The 17,613-nt window shown below is 40.8% G+C and overlaps 1 protein-coding gene across 1 annotated transcript in view; it reads right to left on the minus strand.

Annotated features, from left to right (window-relative positions):
- Positions 1-1,086: 1,086 nt before the first annotated feature.
- The window catches only part of tmem104 (transmembrane protein 104), a 46,901-nt gene continuing 30,374 nt past the window's right edge, over positions 1,087-17,613 (minus strand). The window contains exons 9-10 of the mRNA XM_046866396.1: positions 11,501-11,594; positions 1,087-1,860 (exon numbers count right to left, since the gene is read on the minus strand). Coding sequence (XP_046722352.1) covers positions 1,094-1,860; positions 11,501-11,594 — 861 coding nt within the window. The 3' untranslated portion in view covers positions 1,087-1,093. The remainder of the gene's footprint in view (positions 1,861-11,500; positions 11,595-17,613) is intronic.

Below are 17,613 nucleotides of genomic sequence, written 5' to 3' on the forward strand. Positions count from 1 at the left end.
GTAATGTGCTACTGTGCCTCTTTTAGCACGTTCCAGGGATCTGAAGAGTTGACTAGACGCATCTCTCAAACCTTCTAATACAAGTATTGTTAAAGCCTTATAGAAGCCTCTTTCCACTCCAATATCTTACCCGAAACCTTTTTGTGAAGAGTTTGAAGACGATACTTAAACATTAAAAAAAAAAAAAAAAATACAAAAAATAAAATGACTTCCGCAAACATTTGACAGAATATACGTGTGGATTTAAAATGATATTCAAGCAAGCTCTATGAAGAAGTGATAAAACTTCAAAACCACACAGTAAACAGAGACATAAGGTGCCAACCTTTTTTTTTTTTTTTTAAAAACACGTTGTATATGTAAATCCAAAGCCAAACATACAGGCTCCCATCAGAAACCCCCAGTTTGCTTAGGGTATGGGTGTCCAATGTCTTCCAAAAAGGGTGCAGGTTTTTATTCCTACCAATCAAGAGCCACACCTGATAATTATTGTAAATGTAAATCATTAGATTTGAACAGGAATCTGGTGTGGCTTTGTTGAAACAAAAACCTGCACCCACACTGGCCCTTTGTGGAAAAAGATTGGATAAGCCTTGTTCAGGATAAATGAACATGCTGCGAGTGGGGAAGCATGGAGAGTCTCAGCACGTGTAGCGGTCTGCATGAGACGTCTAGACTAAACTGGGGGTCTCTGTAATCCTTCAGCCATGCTGCAGAACCCAAATCATGATTCAATAGTGATTATGCAAACGACACACTAGTTAGGAATGTTGAAAATGCTAGCTATGAAAGACTAATTATCCCTGATTTGTTTTGCTCCCATCGCAGCTCTCAGCCCATTCTATGGTGCATGTGGCAGTTTCGTTTTTTGTTGTGTTTTATTATTATAATTTTTTTTTTTTTTTAAATGACTGAAATTAGTGATTGCTGCAGTACAAATTGGACTGCAACTTAATAGGTGTTTTAAGCACATTAAAGGTAAATTAACCCAGAGTCCTTGAAGACCTTGAAGGTCAATTAAACCAAATTTTGCTCCCTTTCTATATTCAACTTAAGCCTTATTGTGTAATAAATACCAAACCTGAACACCTTTTTAGTTTTTATTTTCTGCTGTCAGTATGATATTAGCGGTGACAAACATTAGGCAGGAAGCCGCCCAAATCACCACAAACACGACCCAGAACGTGTGGTGGAATGGAGACCTGTGCTTATTCTGCACGTCTCTGTCAAACACGGGCTCTAAGTGGCGCCGACTGTAGAACACCAGAGCTGCAGGAATGATGTACTGAATGCCCGTGCCTGCATAGGCTCCAGTGATGCCCACAAGAGACTCAAGATCATGAGTACAAAAAGCCACCACGATGGGTGGCACCAGAGTAATCAAGGGAAACACGACGCGGTCCACCACCCATGGGTAAGTTCCTCCATCTCGATGAAAGAGCGTCTTCCAGTTGTTCCGCAGCGTGACTGCGATTATAGGGAAGTTCGTGCTGAGGGTAAAGACAGGAAAAAGTCCTAAAAAGTAGCGGAGGCCGGCCACACCCAGCACGTCGCAGTTGACGGTGAAGTTTAGTGTGTACATGTCACGCAGAAGTGAGCTGTCAAAGCAGTAGATGGCTGTAAAGCAAAGTAGAGTGTAGAAGGCCAGGATGAGCACGTAGTCGACCGTTAGCAGCATACTAATCCGCCGTTTGTCCGAGATTGGAGTGATCAGAGAAGGCAGCGAATGGTGGCACATGAAGGAGTACACGCACACACCAAACAGGTTGGGAACGCCGCTGAGATGCGCAACCCGAGGTTGACCCTCGCCATGACCCTTTGCGATGCGGATGAGTGCCAGGATTATCATCATCGAGAAAGCTGAAAAAAAAACAGAGATTAAAAGGGGAAGTTTTATGCAGCTTCAAAACCGTTAATTCATTTCTGATCATGCAGCAGCAGCATAATACAGTACAGACCAAAAGTTTGGACACACCTTCTCATTTAAAGAGTTTTCTTTATTTTCATGACTATGAAAATTGTAGAGTCACACTGAAGGCATCAAAACTATGAATTAACATGTGGAATTATATACATAACAAAAAAGTGAACTGAAAATATGTCATATTGTAGGTTCTTCAAAGTAGGCATCAAGAGAATGCCAAGAGTGTGCAAAGCAGTAATCTAAGCAAAAGGTGGCTACTTTAAAGAACCTACAATATGACATATTTTCAGTTGTTTCACACTTTTTTGTTATGTATATAATTCCACGTGTTAATTCATAGTTTTGATGCCTTCAGTGTGACTGTACAATTTTCATATATATATATATATATATATATAGTCACACAATCAAATACTGCAAGTGCAAGCGTACCTAGAAAAATTGATGCTGTCAGGGTGGTCACACCAAATATTTATTTGATTTGAATTTCTCTTCTGTTCATTTACTTTCCATATTTTATACTGTCTTTTGTTTTTGTTTTTTTAAACACTTTTTTTTTTTTTAACACCACTAGTTTACAGCATTTATTTTCACACCTGCCTAAAAGTTTTATACAGTTTTGTATAAACGGCTGTAAATTTCAACTGTAATTTAGGTTGTTGATTCATTTCTTTAAGACCACAGTGTTGCTCAACATGCATAAATGAAGTGCAAAACTATCCTAATGTCCAGCAGTGAACCAAAAGGCCACATCTAATCAATAGAAATTAATGCATCATTGGTGACTTCAAGGGACCTTGTCTCTCTAAGGGACACCAAAGCAGGCTTGGCATTCTTGTTACGGAGTGTCGAATGCAAGCTTTTCACCTTTCACTGTTCAATCACACCATTACAGGGAATTAGTCACAGCCCTCCTCCTCCACTGCACCCTCACTTGTTTAGGATGCATGATGCATCGACCACCTTGCCAGGAAGGGGACAGATTCTCTTGTCCTTGTAGGAGAGCTCTCGCAATACATTTGGGCGTAATCAGCAAGTGCAAAGCGTCGATGTTGGCTTGGAAAATTAATTGGGTCGTAGCGCACACATGGCCTCAAGTAGAGGCTAGCATAAGGACAGTCTGCTCACATACCTGTGTAGAGTCCAAGGTCTAAGTTTCACTGGACAGGGAGAAGTCTTCCAATAGTCAATAAATAAATCAGGAGCAGTGTGCTACGTCTGTGACAGTTTAATGTATGCCATGGGAATAAAATGAACATTCCAATTACGAGGACAAAATGTACTCGGGGAAAAAAAAAAAGAAGGATCACTGTGAACAGCATGATGGTGAGCCTCCTGAGCAAGTGAGTGTAGAAATAAATGAGGACCTCGTCAACCCGCTTTCTCCAAGATACAGGAAAATGCCAGTGTCCTCATTTGAATTACAAGAAATGCTAGCCATTAAAAATGAGACTAAAAAAAAAAAAAAAAAAAAAAAAAAAAAAAAAAGAGAAAGCCGTTAAAACAATCTGCACAGAAAGAAAATGTCACAACCCTCTATAAATACAGCTTTTCATAATTTTGCTTAAATGACCATCAGAAAATGTAATCAATTATCTCCTAATCTCTATTCAAACTAGTGACAGATGACATTGAACAACACAAAATTAATTTAGATATAAAGAAGGTAGACGACCACTGTCAAACAACTCGGCAAATTTTAACAAGCGTGCTATGCGCTATTATGTACCATCACTTTTACTTCATCTGTACTGACCTGCACTGTAATAGTTTAAAATTCAGCCTCTCAGCAAGAAATTGTGGCTTTTTAGCTTTCTAACTAGCCATCATTTCAAATTTTCAGAAACGGCAACAAAATTGCTTAGGACCATTTGCAGAGCTGACGATTAAGTATATATAAGCTGCAGAATAATCATATTGGAAGCGAAAGTACTAGACTCCTTTTAGTCAAAAAGGTCCGCATCTCTATCTCGTTTTTGTTGAGCTTGTTTTAAAAGACTACTAGACCTTCATTGGCTGAAACTACATGCAGGTCTTTCAAAAAATTATGAATAGGCCACGTCCAAACAAAAAACTCAGAAACACTTAATTACTGGTACAAGCTGATTAAATACAAAGATCATTCATTTTCTTTCTAACCCTAGCTAGGAAGATTTTAAGCTAGGAAGCATTTAAGCAGGTTCCCTATAAATAATTGATAAGTAGGACAGAGGGCTATTTGCAGGTTTGCATTAAAAAAAAAATACATCACAACAATGACACGGGTGTCGTTTGCACTGTGATGTTCTGGGCATTGGGACCAACCTCTAAACGACCTATACAGAGATAAAATGTTTTCTAGTTGTCACTGCAGGTGTTGTCATATTGACAGAAGGTAATTATGCACTGTGTGAGTTGGTGAAGGCATGACACAAAGGGAAAAAAAAAGTTTAAAATGCTTAGATGTCCTTCTGGTTGTACAATTTCCTCTACTCAGTTGTAAGTCACACTGGATAAAGGCGGTTGCCAAATGCTGTAAATGTAAACTTGTAGGGGTGCACATTATGTACTTTTAACAAAAGATGAATAGAACTTCCCAGTAAGTAACTAACTAATACTTTGAAATACATAATTCACATTTACCAGTATAAGCAACATAAGTATCTTTACATAAGCATTTTTTCTTGTAGTGCGTGACTAAAACATGTTTTAGAGGCTGTCCTGCATTAATCAAAGAGGCGTTCCTTGTTTTTTTTTTTTGTTTTGTTTTTTTACACGTTTATTTTGCAAGCATTCAAAAACACACACAGTAGTCAAGTCAACTTTATTTCTATAGCGCTTTTCACAATGGACATTGTCTCAAAGCAGCAGACTTTAAGAATGAAATTCTTAAAATAACAAAACCCAGTCACTGTTGAGACCCATTCTTCCTATATTAACAATGATGCACTAAACATCAACAGTCACAGAATCAAAGGAAAGTTTAATACAATATTTCTGACACACCGCTCTACAATGAGAGCACGCTGTACACATGCTTTTACCTTCACCATGGAGACCTCCACTGGTTAGAGCCGAAATGTGATTGTGTGTGTCAGCACATTGCCAAGTAATTCATCACACTGCCTGAATTCATCCCCCCACCAAGTGAGCTTGTTGATGAGTAAATGCTACAGGTACATATGTCTTCGAGTCTTATTCATGGGTCTAAATCGGACACAGGTGCAGGAGGTCTGGTTTGTTAACCCTGAGTGCCGTATAGAAGACACGGAAACATTCCGACAGCTAAACCAGTGCATGTTTAATGCAAAACATTGCTCAGCAGAATTGAAGGGTTGACTGCACGCAGCTGAATTGCCAGACAAACAAATAGTCTAACACCAAGGAGGTCCTGGGAAGTGTAAAATAAGGCAAGCAATAATTCTGGGAACTGCAACACTCTAAGGCATTCCTCCATCTTAATAAACAGTGCCACTGTTCTCGGGGAGAGATGTGAGAAGTGCTAGAAGATACAGTTCGTCATTCCCCATCACTCAAGATCGTAGTGGAAGTGAGTTTGTCAACATCCATTTAAATATACACAGTCGCAGTTATAAAATTAAATAGTAGATGATTCATTTTAAATCAACCGTCTCTTCAGGACCATACAAGCGGTGATGATTAACTGTTCCTTTTTGGTGGTAGGTTCAACATCTCTGTAAGCAGCCAGGACTTATAAGTGAGAGGTAAGCACATGCTACATTGGACAGCATATCAACTAGCTGCAGATCATGTCCCTAAGCCGGTTATTAATCAACCTGCATTGCTGATTTATAAACAGAACTAAAAAAAAAAAAAAAAAAAGGGCCTTGTAAAGAATACTCCAACGACCCGACAGTTTTGCATGCCCTGAGAAAGGTGCCCCAAGAAGCAACAAAACTCCATATAGACTGGCCTGAGACCAACTTCATTTTGATAGCCAAATTTTATCCAATAGTGTAGACGTCAGGAGTGAGTATATACAAGGCACATGTAATTTAACTTCAATCCAGTTAACAAATGAAATAGGGATGCACCGAATATTCGGCCACCGAAAATTTTCGGCCATTTTCGGTTTTCGGCCGAAAGACTTTGATCACCGAAAAAACACGGCCGAAACAGTTTGTTGTGATGATGCAAACAGAAACCGCTACCTGCACGTGCATGTCTAAAACAACATGTCTGTGGTGTGGACGTATTTCAGTATATCTGAGAAAGACCCACGGATAGCGATGTGCAAAACATGTAATGCCGAAATTTCGTCTGCAAAAACTTTCTCCACATCGGGTTTAATTTGAAATCCAAACATCTTATCGCTATGCTGAATATCAGAGGAACGCAAACGCACAGAAAAGCAAAACCCCTCCGAGCATGCGCACTCCGTCTGTGGCGGACGTTTTTGAAAAGGCAGGAAGTTTCCCAGTGATAGTGTTGTATTGTTGTATCTTTAAGCAGTTGCACTTGTTCTAAATTCACTTTGTTTTTATGAAAGAACATATTTAACTGTACAACCTTTCAGCAGGACAGAGGGCCTGTACATTATTATTTAATGTATACATGAGTGCATTTAAGTTAAACATTTAAGACTACATTTTTATTTATTTTATCCTGTGCATTGTTGCAATGTGCTATAAATAAATATTTTCATAATTTGTAATTGATTCATTCTTTGAAACTTTAATATTAATTTATGCAATTGAAATGCCTTGATTTTAGTAAGGTTAGTACACAGTCATAGCCATAAATGCAATGGTAATAATAATTGCCATAATTTCTTTCGGTGTTTCGGTTTTTCCGGTTTTCGGCCTTGCTTTCCTCCTTTTTCGGTTTCGGCCAAGAATTTTTATTTCGGTGCATCCCTACAATGAAATCCACAAAATTCTGTCATGCAAAATTGAATACAAATTAACTATAATTCTAACAATTATTTGTTGATGAGACTATGTCTGTTTTTCAAAAGAAATATATATATTTTTTTATAAAATAATTATTTTTTTAAAAACAGCAAATTTGCTAATCTAAACGTAACATATGAGCTAATATCAATAAGTGCATAACTTTTCTTGTTTATATTTATAGAATATCTAACTGTCGAAACTATTCACTACTAGATCAGCCACTATTAAGCAGTGGAAATGCTAAGAATATGTACGTTTTTTTGGGATGTTTTCATGGAATGGCCATGCACAGACAGGCCCTGTTATTTTTTAAAGAACTCTATTATGTAGGAGACCTTATTAAAAAGGTTCATCCCACTTTAAACAACAATTGTCTTCTTCTTTCAGCACCATTGCACTGCATGCCTGAGAAGAGCTCTGAATCATTCCATCCATTGTAAAGTGAGTCACTTTAAAAAGATTAAAAGACGACATTAAATCTGACTGTCTAAAATACTTAAAGACTTTAAAAAGCACCGTGCTGGCTTAAATCCCAGTCCTTCTCCACCTTACCTACAGCTCCAGACACAGAAACAAAAGAAAGAGAGCTCAGTAAATAGGACAGTGCAATCGACGTCAGCCGCTGTGATTAAAGGTTTAGTTACGATCTATTGAGCCGGTATTGACTGAGCTGTACAGAATTGTACACATCTGAATGCTTTTTTCTAATCGAGCCCAAATTTACTGCCCAGTGGAAATCAAAGTTTTAGAGAGGAAACCATTATGGAGAGAAAATGAGTATCAATATGAAGCCGAAGCACAAAGTACACAATCAGAGGCAACTTGTTTCCAGCCTGCCACACACCTAGTTTGAAAGGTTTTTTTTTCCAGAGACAAAATCCATATAATTGAGAGGTAAACGTATTCTCCTTCTAGTTTGTTATTCCGAAGACTAAAGGAAGCAAAGGAAGGAACGATGCTGTAGCCAATTAAGCAAATACACATTTCTCTTTAGTTCTCTGCAGCCTGTGTTGACAACAATTGCAGTACTCTGATGAAAAGAATTGACCAATACATTTTCTTCGAGGCCAGATTCCTTCGAGCTGCCTCATTGCTTCGAGGTGTTCATTAAAGTATAGCTATATTTCATAGACGTTATGGTGAGTCTCACGGTTGGTCTATGCTGTATTGACCAAAACAAACAAGCATTATTAAAGCATTATTAAAAAACCTGAGCACTACGCTTATATGAAAAATGAATTAATGGGGTCATTGTGAGCATGCATTTGAAAAATATATTTCATTTCAAATGCTCCAGGAAGCCATAAATTGCGTACATTACAATTATAGACTCACTCTGCTATTACAGACTCGTTACATGAATTAAGTGCAATCTGTTTTTCGAGCCTCCTGCACGTACACGGCAGTAACGGTAACAAAATTCCGGAAATTCCGGAAAGCTCGCAAACCTTCTTCAGGAAGCAGGATGGGCTAATTAATCCACATTCAGTAATCAAGACCCTCTCTCGCAGTCACATCACTTAATATCAATTAAATATGCATGTCTCACCACCTCCCCCACTAACGTCAGCGCTACAGAGATGAGAACTGATAATCATCTTCCTTCAAGCAGAATTTAAAGGAGGAACATACTATAAATTTATTCGGAATCCTAAAAATGTATTTACGCTCTCATATCTGATTTATATATTTTTAATAATGGAAAGAATCCAGGGGGTGGCAAGGATACATTTATTTAAGTTGCAGAGGGGTCCAGTCTTTACAACTTTTCAGAGGATAAAACACAAATAAATAAATAAAATACTGTACAAAACTGTACAGCAATCTGCAGTGTGACCCCTGGCACGTAGTAGGATGTTTTTCCTCTACCGAGTTGAAGATAAGGTCATGACATTATGGTAGGGCCAACAGCAAGTGGCACAAAGGCTAAAAGTCCGGTACCTCCCCTGGTGCTCACAGAGCTTCTAATCCGACACACAAACATGACCATCCATGGTGTTTTTCACAAAGCATTACGGATGACTGAAGATGCACACAAGGGGGTCTGGGCCTATCTTGCTGTCTGCTGTGAATAATGACTAAGAGCACAGAGGATTATAGAAGAAAATCCTGTCAGAGGCTAAAAAGGCACCATCCACCAGATAGGCACTTATACAAACAGCTTTTATTCCTTAAAATTTATTAAAAGCATCCTCGCTGCAACTTTCAGTATTTCAGTGGCACAACATTTCTCAGTAACCGGCTGATTACAGGAGTAGGTTAATAATTTAGCAGGATTAAATGAGCCATGTTTTGCTGTATGGCCAATAAACCCTCCAAAATGTGCAGTCGTGAGTGAAGAGGTGGTGAGACTAGGGCATGGGCTGGCACTCTTTAGAGCAATCCACCTGTCCCTCTTGCTGTAGGGCAACATGTTCTCGCAGAATAAGAAATATTCGATTCTGGGCAACCACGCTGCAGTAATGGCTCTTTAAAAAGCGATCTTTGTGGTAAGAAAATGCACACAGCTCCCGGTCAGTGCTAAGGACAGGAATTGTAAAACTTTAGACAGCTCACATGAATTACCGTTTCTGCTAAAGGAGCTTGCCCGAGATAGAAAAAACTTCCAAGGCGTAACAAGGCACAAACATACGGCAGGAAATGAAATTGTGTTGTACTATAGCTCGTCCTTTTACTGATCTCTGAAATGTATTTTCTAAAATCATGGTGACACAATGTTCTATGAATATTTTCAGGAAGAGCAATGTTACAATTAAGTTATTTTAATGAAACTGTGATCTGTAATTAAGAAACTACTTAGCAAGGAAAATTTCTCCCTCCCACAAGGGTATAGCAGCCCCACAGTGGGACCCTTTAATTCACATAATTAGCAGCTATGTATGCATGTAATAAAAGGCAATGGCAATTAACCACAATTCATTTCAATTTGATCCCTATTTACAACCAAACAGATGCATAAAACCTTTGGTTACTAGGCAACACTGCATGAAGTCTGTTCTTCGACTCGAGGATCTGGTTAAAATGTTGTCTGAACCCTCAGTGTTATGACAGCTACTTTATTCCTCCCTGGTTCTCGTTCCCCTAGAGGTCTAAAGACTGGCTATTCATCCCGGGAAGCAGCACAGCCCGTGCCAGTGGTGCTGTTGAGAAATGAAGCACTTCTACAGCAGCTATTTTGAATCATTAGCCAGTGTGGCACTGAGGGCTGCTGTCATGACATGTTCTATCAATCATTAGCAGAGGCCAAGTAGGGAAGCAAAATCAGTAGCAGAAGAACAATAAAGCCAAAATATGTAGCGAGAAAATGAGGTGTTAGCAAATTAACATTTGCGCTGGGGTTTTTTTTCTTTTCGTGTTGTATGTTAAAATTTACACGTGCTCACATGGGAGCAGTGATTCACCGCTGCTGTGTTTTGTGAACCATGTGAAGTTCCATGCAGTCACCATCTGAGTGACTGTCCAGGAAAGATGAAGATGAGCCTGAGAACACCTCGCATTATAGGGCCACCTGACTGATCACACCAGGGTGCTCATTGAACATCCTGTTGCAGATATATTACCCCTTTTTACTTTAAAATAACCTCTGCTCTGGAAAGAATTTCAAGCAGATTTTGAACATGGGTGTGGCCACAAGAATATTTGTGAGGTCAGGCATTTATAGCATTCCAATCCCAAAAGTGTTTAGTGATGTCAGTGCAGGCCATTCGAGTTCTTTAAATCCATACCAGCCATGTATTCATAGACCTAATGTCATATACAGTGGCATCGCCAAGCAGTAACATGTTTAGTCTGCCACAGAGAAGAGAAAACGCAACACAGTAATCCCCAGTTTATGGCGGTGGTTAGGTTCCAAAACAGCCTGTGAAACAAATGCCACCCCAAAAATGCTATTTTATGTATACAGTGCTGTATTACCATTTTACTTCATTTTATAATTAATAATTATATTTTAATTAATAAATTAAATTATTCCAACATATAACTCCCTATAAAAACAATTCCCTATATGTTTTTGTTATCCGCAAGGGACAAGGAAAATCAGCCAAACAAATGAGTTTATGTGGCAAATGCAATTTATGCAAATACACACACAAACACAAAACATTGCCAACAGTTTGTGGACACCTGGTCATCAGTAAGGTATGTGTTTTTTCACATTGAGTCCCAATTTGCTCTTATAATTCCCTCCACTCTTCAGGAAAGATGTTCCACCAGATTTTATAATGTGCTTGTGAACTTTTGTGTTCATCAGCCACAAGGTTGTTAGTAAAGTCAGGTACTGATGTAGGTGAGGAGGCCTGGGGTGCAGTCAGGGTTCTAATTTACCCCAAAGGTGTTCAGTACAGTTGATAATCAGAGCTCTATAGCAGCCCATTCAGGACCTTCCTCTACAAAATCTTGTAAACCAAATCTTTATGCACTTTGTATGCAGGGGCATTGCCATGCTGGCACAGGTCTGCATCTAAAGGCATGCTATATAATTGTGTGCCTCCAGTTTTGTGCTAACAGTTTGGAGAAAAAGCATATATATAGCAGGACACACACACAAACACACACACACACACACACACACACATATATACACACACATACACACACAAAATGAAGTCCATTATATCGTCATGCATTTTTTTTTGTATGTCGAGAGTAAATTAACCTTAGTCTCGTTCTGTGAACTTACCGATCCATCTCATTAGTGAGGTGAAGATCTGAAGGTATTTGGTCTTCTGTACATTGAAGAATGTAAATGGTCCCAATAGAAGTGTGAAAACTGCCTGCAACAAGACAAAGAACACAGATAAATCTTTATCTACTTTATATAAAATAAATGTAATTATTTAAAACAAACAAAAAAAACAAAACAACTGTTGATCTGTAAGGGAGGAGGAAAAAAGGGATGTAATGCATGTCGATAAACGTATACTCACATGCACATCATTCAGGATAATAAATTTTACAGTCAAAATCTCAAGAACACACTAACACTTGCCTTGTGATTTTAATCATATCACCAAGGCTACAAATATGACCACCAATCAGCAATGTCCTTGTTTGCAATAAAGTCATCTCCCTAGCTGCCTGGGAAAGGTTTTTCACGACGATGTTGTTAAATGCTTAAATATTTAAAAAGAATACATTAGTTGCTCAATAAATGGGGAAGGTACTATAGGACTAAAAGGGAACGCTCTACAGGATGATGAAATCAGCTGTCAGTGATGAACTGAAATATGCAAATATTAGAGGTCAACTGATTGATCTGTCGGGACCTGCCGAAAAACAGCTGATGCCGTCCGACAAGAGGCAACGGTCCAGACCAGAAAATATTGTATCCCCGCCCGCACACCCACACCCCCATAACCCCCCGGCTGTCCAGACTTCAGCATCCTCAACCAGACTTTCCTGCCCTGGGACATTTCTCAAGCTATCTGTCGGATATAAAATGGTCAGATATAATCTCTCCAGCGGATCCTGGGTCTGATCCGGGGTCTCTGTTCAGGGAGACATGCCAGATACATGTCTCTACCATGGTGAGCCAAGGGACATGCTTGTAAAATTCACAAACCACATCATCTGACATCTCAATTTGAAGCTCAGCAGCTCTATTCGAAAACACATTCTGATTACTGAGCTCCTCAACATGTCAGGGATAAAGCCCAGCTACCTGCCACTAGTACTTGTGCCCTCGTTCTTTTGGTCACTACACACAGCCTATGACCACAGGTGAGGACAGGGGGAGCAAACTGGGAGCTTTGTGCAAAAATCTTTTTTTCTTTTTTTTTTCTTTTTTAAAGAGACATCACTTCTCAAAAAAAATCATTAAATACTGAGATCCAATTCTCTAACACAATTCAGGTAACTGTATTCTAATTGATCACACATGCTGCATTTTCCAATTCGACGGCCTGTCGGAATATTCTGGAAACATGAGAGCCATTTCAAAAGCTACTAGAAGGGTGCAGGAGATGAGACTGAATTATATGAAGCGTGACAACTCTCGTGGGTACAACATCTGTGCTGGCATGAAGAACATTGAGAAACTGCACAATGGGAACACAAAGGTCAAGCGAATGAGTGAGAGACAGAAAGACTGCAAAGACAGAAAGTTGCGTCTTTGTTTTCACGGAGACGTGGCTCAGCGACAGAGTTCCAGAAGCCGCCATCCAGCTAGACAAGCTAACCGTGTTTCGAGCCGACAGAAACACAGCTCTGTGCGGTAAGACTCGCGGTGGTGGCCTGTGTGTTTATATCAACACGGAATGGTGTAAGAACTCTGTGCTTGTTTCATGCTACTGCTCATCGCTAGTGGAGTTTGTGACTGTTAGATGCAGACCTTTTTATTTACCACGGGAATTCACAACTGTTTACATCGTCGGAGTGTACATTCCTCCCAGTGCTAATGCTAAGGAGGCACTGTGTGAACTCTACGGCGCTATTAGCGACCTGCAGAATGTTCACCCCGACGGATTGTTTATTATCGCCGGAGATTTCAACCATGCGAATCTCAAGCCTGTGCTTCCTAAACTCCATCAGCATGTGGACTTTGCAACGAGAGGAGCGAACACGCTGGATCTTGTTTACACAAACATCCCGGCGGCGTATCGTGCGGAGCCCCGGCCCCATCTCGGATATTTAGACCACTGCTCTGTTATGTTGATCCCAGCATACAGACCGCTCGTCAGATGCTCTAAACCGGTTCTGAAACAGGTGAAAACCTGGCCTGAAGGAGCCACTTCTGCTCTTCAGGACTGTTTTGAGTGCACTGACTGGGACATGTTTAGAGAGGCTGCAACCTACGGCGATTCCATTAACTTGGAGGAGTACACGTCATCAGTGACCTGCTACATCAGCAAGTGCGTTGATGATGTGACCATCTCCAAGTCCATCACTACACGCTCCAACCAGAAACCGTGGATGACTGCAAATGTGCGTGCGCTGTTGAAACAAAGAGACTCTGCCTTCAGAACAGGGGACAAGGCGGCCTTAAAAACAGCAAGGGCCAAACTGTCTCGTGCCATCAGAGAGGCGAAGCGCGCACACGCGAAGAAAATCCACGACCACTTCCATGACAGTGGAGACACCCGGCGCATGTGGCAGGGCATCCAGGCGATCACGAATTACAAGACCACATCACCTGCTTGTGACCGTGACGCCTCCCTCCCAGATGCGCTGAACGACTTCTACGCCCGGTTTGAGGTACAGAACAATGTGGTGGCGAGGAAGACCATCCCTCCTCCCACTGACCAGGTGCTCTGTCTAACCACAGCTGAAGTGAGGAAAACTCTATGCAGAGTTAACCCACGGAAGTCAGGTCCAGCAGACAACATTCCTGGCAGAGTGCTCAGGGAATGTGCAGAACAACTAGCAGATGTCTTCACTGACATCTTCAACATCTCCCTGAGCAATAACGTTGTTCCCACGTGCCTCAAGACAACGACCATCGTTCCTGTGCCAAAGAAATCGACTGTCTCCTGCCTCAATGACTATCGTCCCGTCGCTCACTCCCATCGTGATGAAGTGCTTGAGAGGCTCGTCATGAGGCACATCAAGACACAGCTTCCACCCTCCCTGGACCCCATGCAGTTTGCGTATCGTCCAAACCGTTCCACGGACGATGCCATCTCCACAACCCTCCACCTGGCCCTCACCCACCTGGATAACAAGGACTCGTATGTACGAATGCTGTTCATTGATTTCAGCTCAGCATTCAACACAATCATTCCTCAGCACCTGATCGAGAAGTTGAACCTTCTGGGCCTGAACACCTCTCTCTGCAACTGGATCCTGGATTTCCTGACTGGGAGACCTCAGGCAGTCCGGATCGGGAACAGCATCTCCAGCACCACCACACTGAGCACTGGAGCCTCTCAGTCCACTGCTGTTCACTCTGCTGACTCACGACTGTGCACCAACGCACAGCTCAAATCATATCACCAAGTTTGCTGATGACACGACCGTGGTGGGTCTAATCAGCAAGAACGACGAGTCAGCATATAGAGAAGAGGTGCAACGGCTAACTGCCTGGTGTGGAGCAAACAACCTGTCTCTGAACGTGGACAAAACGAAAGAGATGGTTGTGGACTTCAGGAGAGCACAGAGCGACCAATCTCCACTGATTATCGATGGATCCTCTGTGGAGATCGTCAAGAGCACCAAATTTCTTGGTGTTCATCTGGCGGACAACCTCACCTGGTCACTTAACACCAGCTCCATCACCAAGAAAGCCCAGCAGCGTCTCTACTTTCTGAGAAGGCTGAGGAAAGCCCATCTCCCTCCCCCCATCCTGTCCATGTTCTACAGAGGGACCATTGAGAGCATCCTGAGCAGCTGCATCACTGCCTGGTTTGGAAATTGCACCGTCTCGGATCGCAAGACCCTACAGAGGATAGTGAGGACAGCTGAGAAGATCATCGGAGTCTCTCTCCCCTCTATCATGGACATTTACACCACACGCTGCATCCGCAAAGCACACAGCATTGTGGAAGATCACACACACCCCTCACACACATACTTCACCCTCCTACCATCAGGAAAACGGTTCCGAAGCATTCGGGCCGTCACAACAAGACAAGTGTAACAGTTTCTTTCCACAAGCCATCAGGCTTCTCAACACAAAGAACTGAACAGAACTCACACACACTCACACACACACACACACACACACACACACTCACTGTGTGTTACTGTTACTGAACTGTACAACCTGGACTAAACACAATAATCACTCATCTCGATCCACTATTTACTATTTATTATTATTTATACTCGCACCTTATATTCAGTATAATGTTTACATGCTGTTTTTGCACCTTTTGTATTCAGTAGAATGTTTACATGCTGTCTTTGCACCTCCTTGCTGCTGTTTTTTTGCACTACATTGCTCTGTTCCGTTTGTACTTTCTCCTGGTTATAGTTTTTACATTTCTCCTCACACAGTACTGTATATGTAAGTATACAGTAGGTTTACTAGTCGGCGCTATACTTGGTTTTTTGTCTTTTGTCTTGTCTTGTGTTGTCTGTCTGCACTGTTCTTTTGTTTGCACTGTTTGCACCAGGCTGCACTCGATGCACTTTATGTTGTATGTTGTTGTTTAGTGTAGCACCAGGGTTTCGGAGGAACGTTGTTTCGTTTTTACTGTGTACTGTGTACCACTGTGTATAGTAAAAATGACAATAAAAGCCACTTGACTTGACTTGAAATATAAACAGTCTTCAGTATTTTATAAATTTGGGGTGGCATACGGTCACCGTTCCAACAGTGGGAGGATTTTCGAACAAAACATTCCTGAGCTCAGTATTAAGACCTGAGAATGACTGACTTCAGCTTTTACAAGCTGCAGCTCAGATTTAAATGCATTTATTCCTTCAATATCCCTCGCAGCCATTCCAATAAACTCTCCATTACACGCTCTGTCCTGTGTCACTGCAGAACGTCATGTTTTTCTTTTACCAAAAACGCTTATGTTTCAGACTATATTTAAATATAGCCATAGTTAAAAACAATCCCAGCAAATCCCACACCCCTTCCACAAACCAGAAGATTACTACGCTCCTGGAGAGCTGTCTTCTGGATGTATATGGGCATTTCACTTTTTATGATGATGACGCTCCTATTTGCAAATTTCAGTATGGCTGAGGCCATCACAGTTGTGCAGCTGAATGGGATGAAAGAAGAAGCAAAATAGAGAAGAAAAACTGCAAAGGTGAGCAGTTTAGTAAGGAACAGAACATTGATTTCTCGCTGAACCGATAGACAAGCATCAATCAAAAATCAAACCTTGTTTTATAGTCTTGAAGTTCTAAAAAAAAAAGTTTTGATGCCTTCAGTGTGACTGTACAATTTTCATAGTCATGAAAATAAAGAAAACTCTTTGAATGAGAAGGTGTGTCCAAACTTTTGGTCTGTACTGTAAATTCTGTGTTGGGATGCTTTCGTGAGCTCTTCAACTTCATGTATCTGTATAAAGGAAATTTTAGATAGCAACAGTAGGAAAGGACATGTTTATTTTCATGTCGTACAAAGCGGATGCTTCTATTTAGTGTTTGTAGAGATGTCTTGACAATGGTCTTTAAAGAAAAGTGAAAATATTCAGATATTGTAAATTGGCCCGCACACTGATCGAAGCAGTAAATTTGCAACGTGCTGGATGACAGTCACGCTCTAGCACATGAGATATCCAAATATGCATGGATTTAAAAACATGTCTCTACAGTGTTGAATGGGGGAGGTGGTAGCTTAGGCATTGGACTTTGAACCAGAAGGACACAAGCTCAAATCTCAGCCACAACAAGCTGCCACTCCTGGGCCCCCTGAGCAAGGCCCTTAACCCTATAGCTGCTCAGCTGTATAAATTAGATAAATAGAAGGCACTGTAGATAAGGGCATCTGCCAAATGGCATAAATGTAACTTAATGTATAGGATTCTTTACTGTATTCCCAGGTTCAAAGAAAAGTATAAGTGAAGATATAAGAAACCTTAAAAAAATAAAAAACCTAAATAAAGGCAAAATCTTAATAGGGCTGATGAAAGTTTCTGTTTCTAGAGCAAGTGGTGTAAGAGTGCAGGGTCTTAAGCCATCCACCATCATCCTCTATCAGAGAAATGGAGATTACATAGCCAATCCCACAATCCCTTCATCTTTGGTGAGAACAGGCTTGAAACATGATTCCCAAGGCAAGGAATGAAAACCTGTAAATGCTAAAGAATAAATTCACAACTAACAAATGCACAGAGACGATTTAGAAAATGCAAGAGTGAAATATAGCCACTGTATAGACCCCTCGCAATGTAAAGC

This window comes from Silurus meridionalis, chromosome 14, assembly GCF_014805685.1.
Source record: "Silurus meridionalis isolate SWU-2019-XX chromosome 14, ASM1480568v1, whole genome shotgun sequence".
In the NCBI taxonomy this organism is placed as follows: domain Eukaryota; kingdom Metazoa; phylum Chordata; class Actinopteri; order Siluriformes; family Siluridae; genus Silurus; species Silurus meridionalis.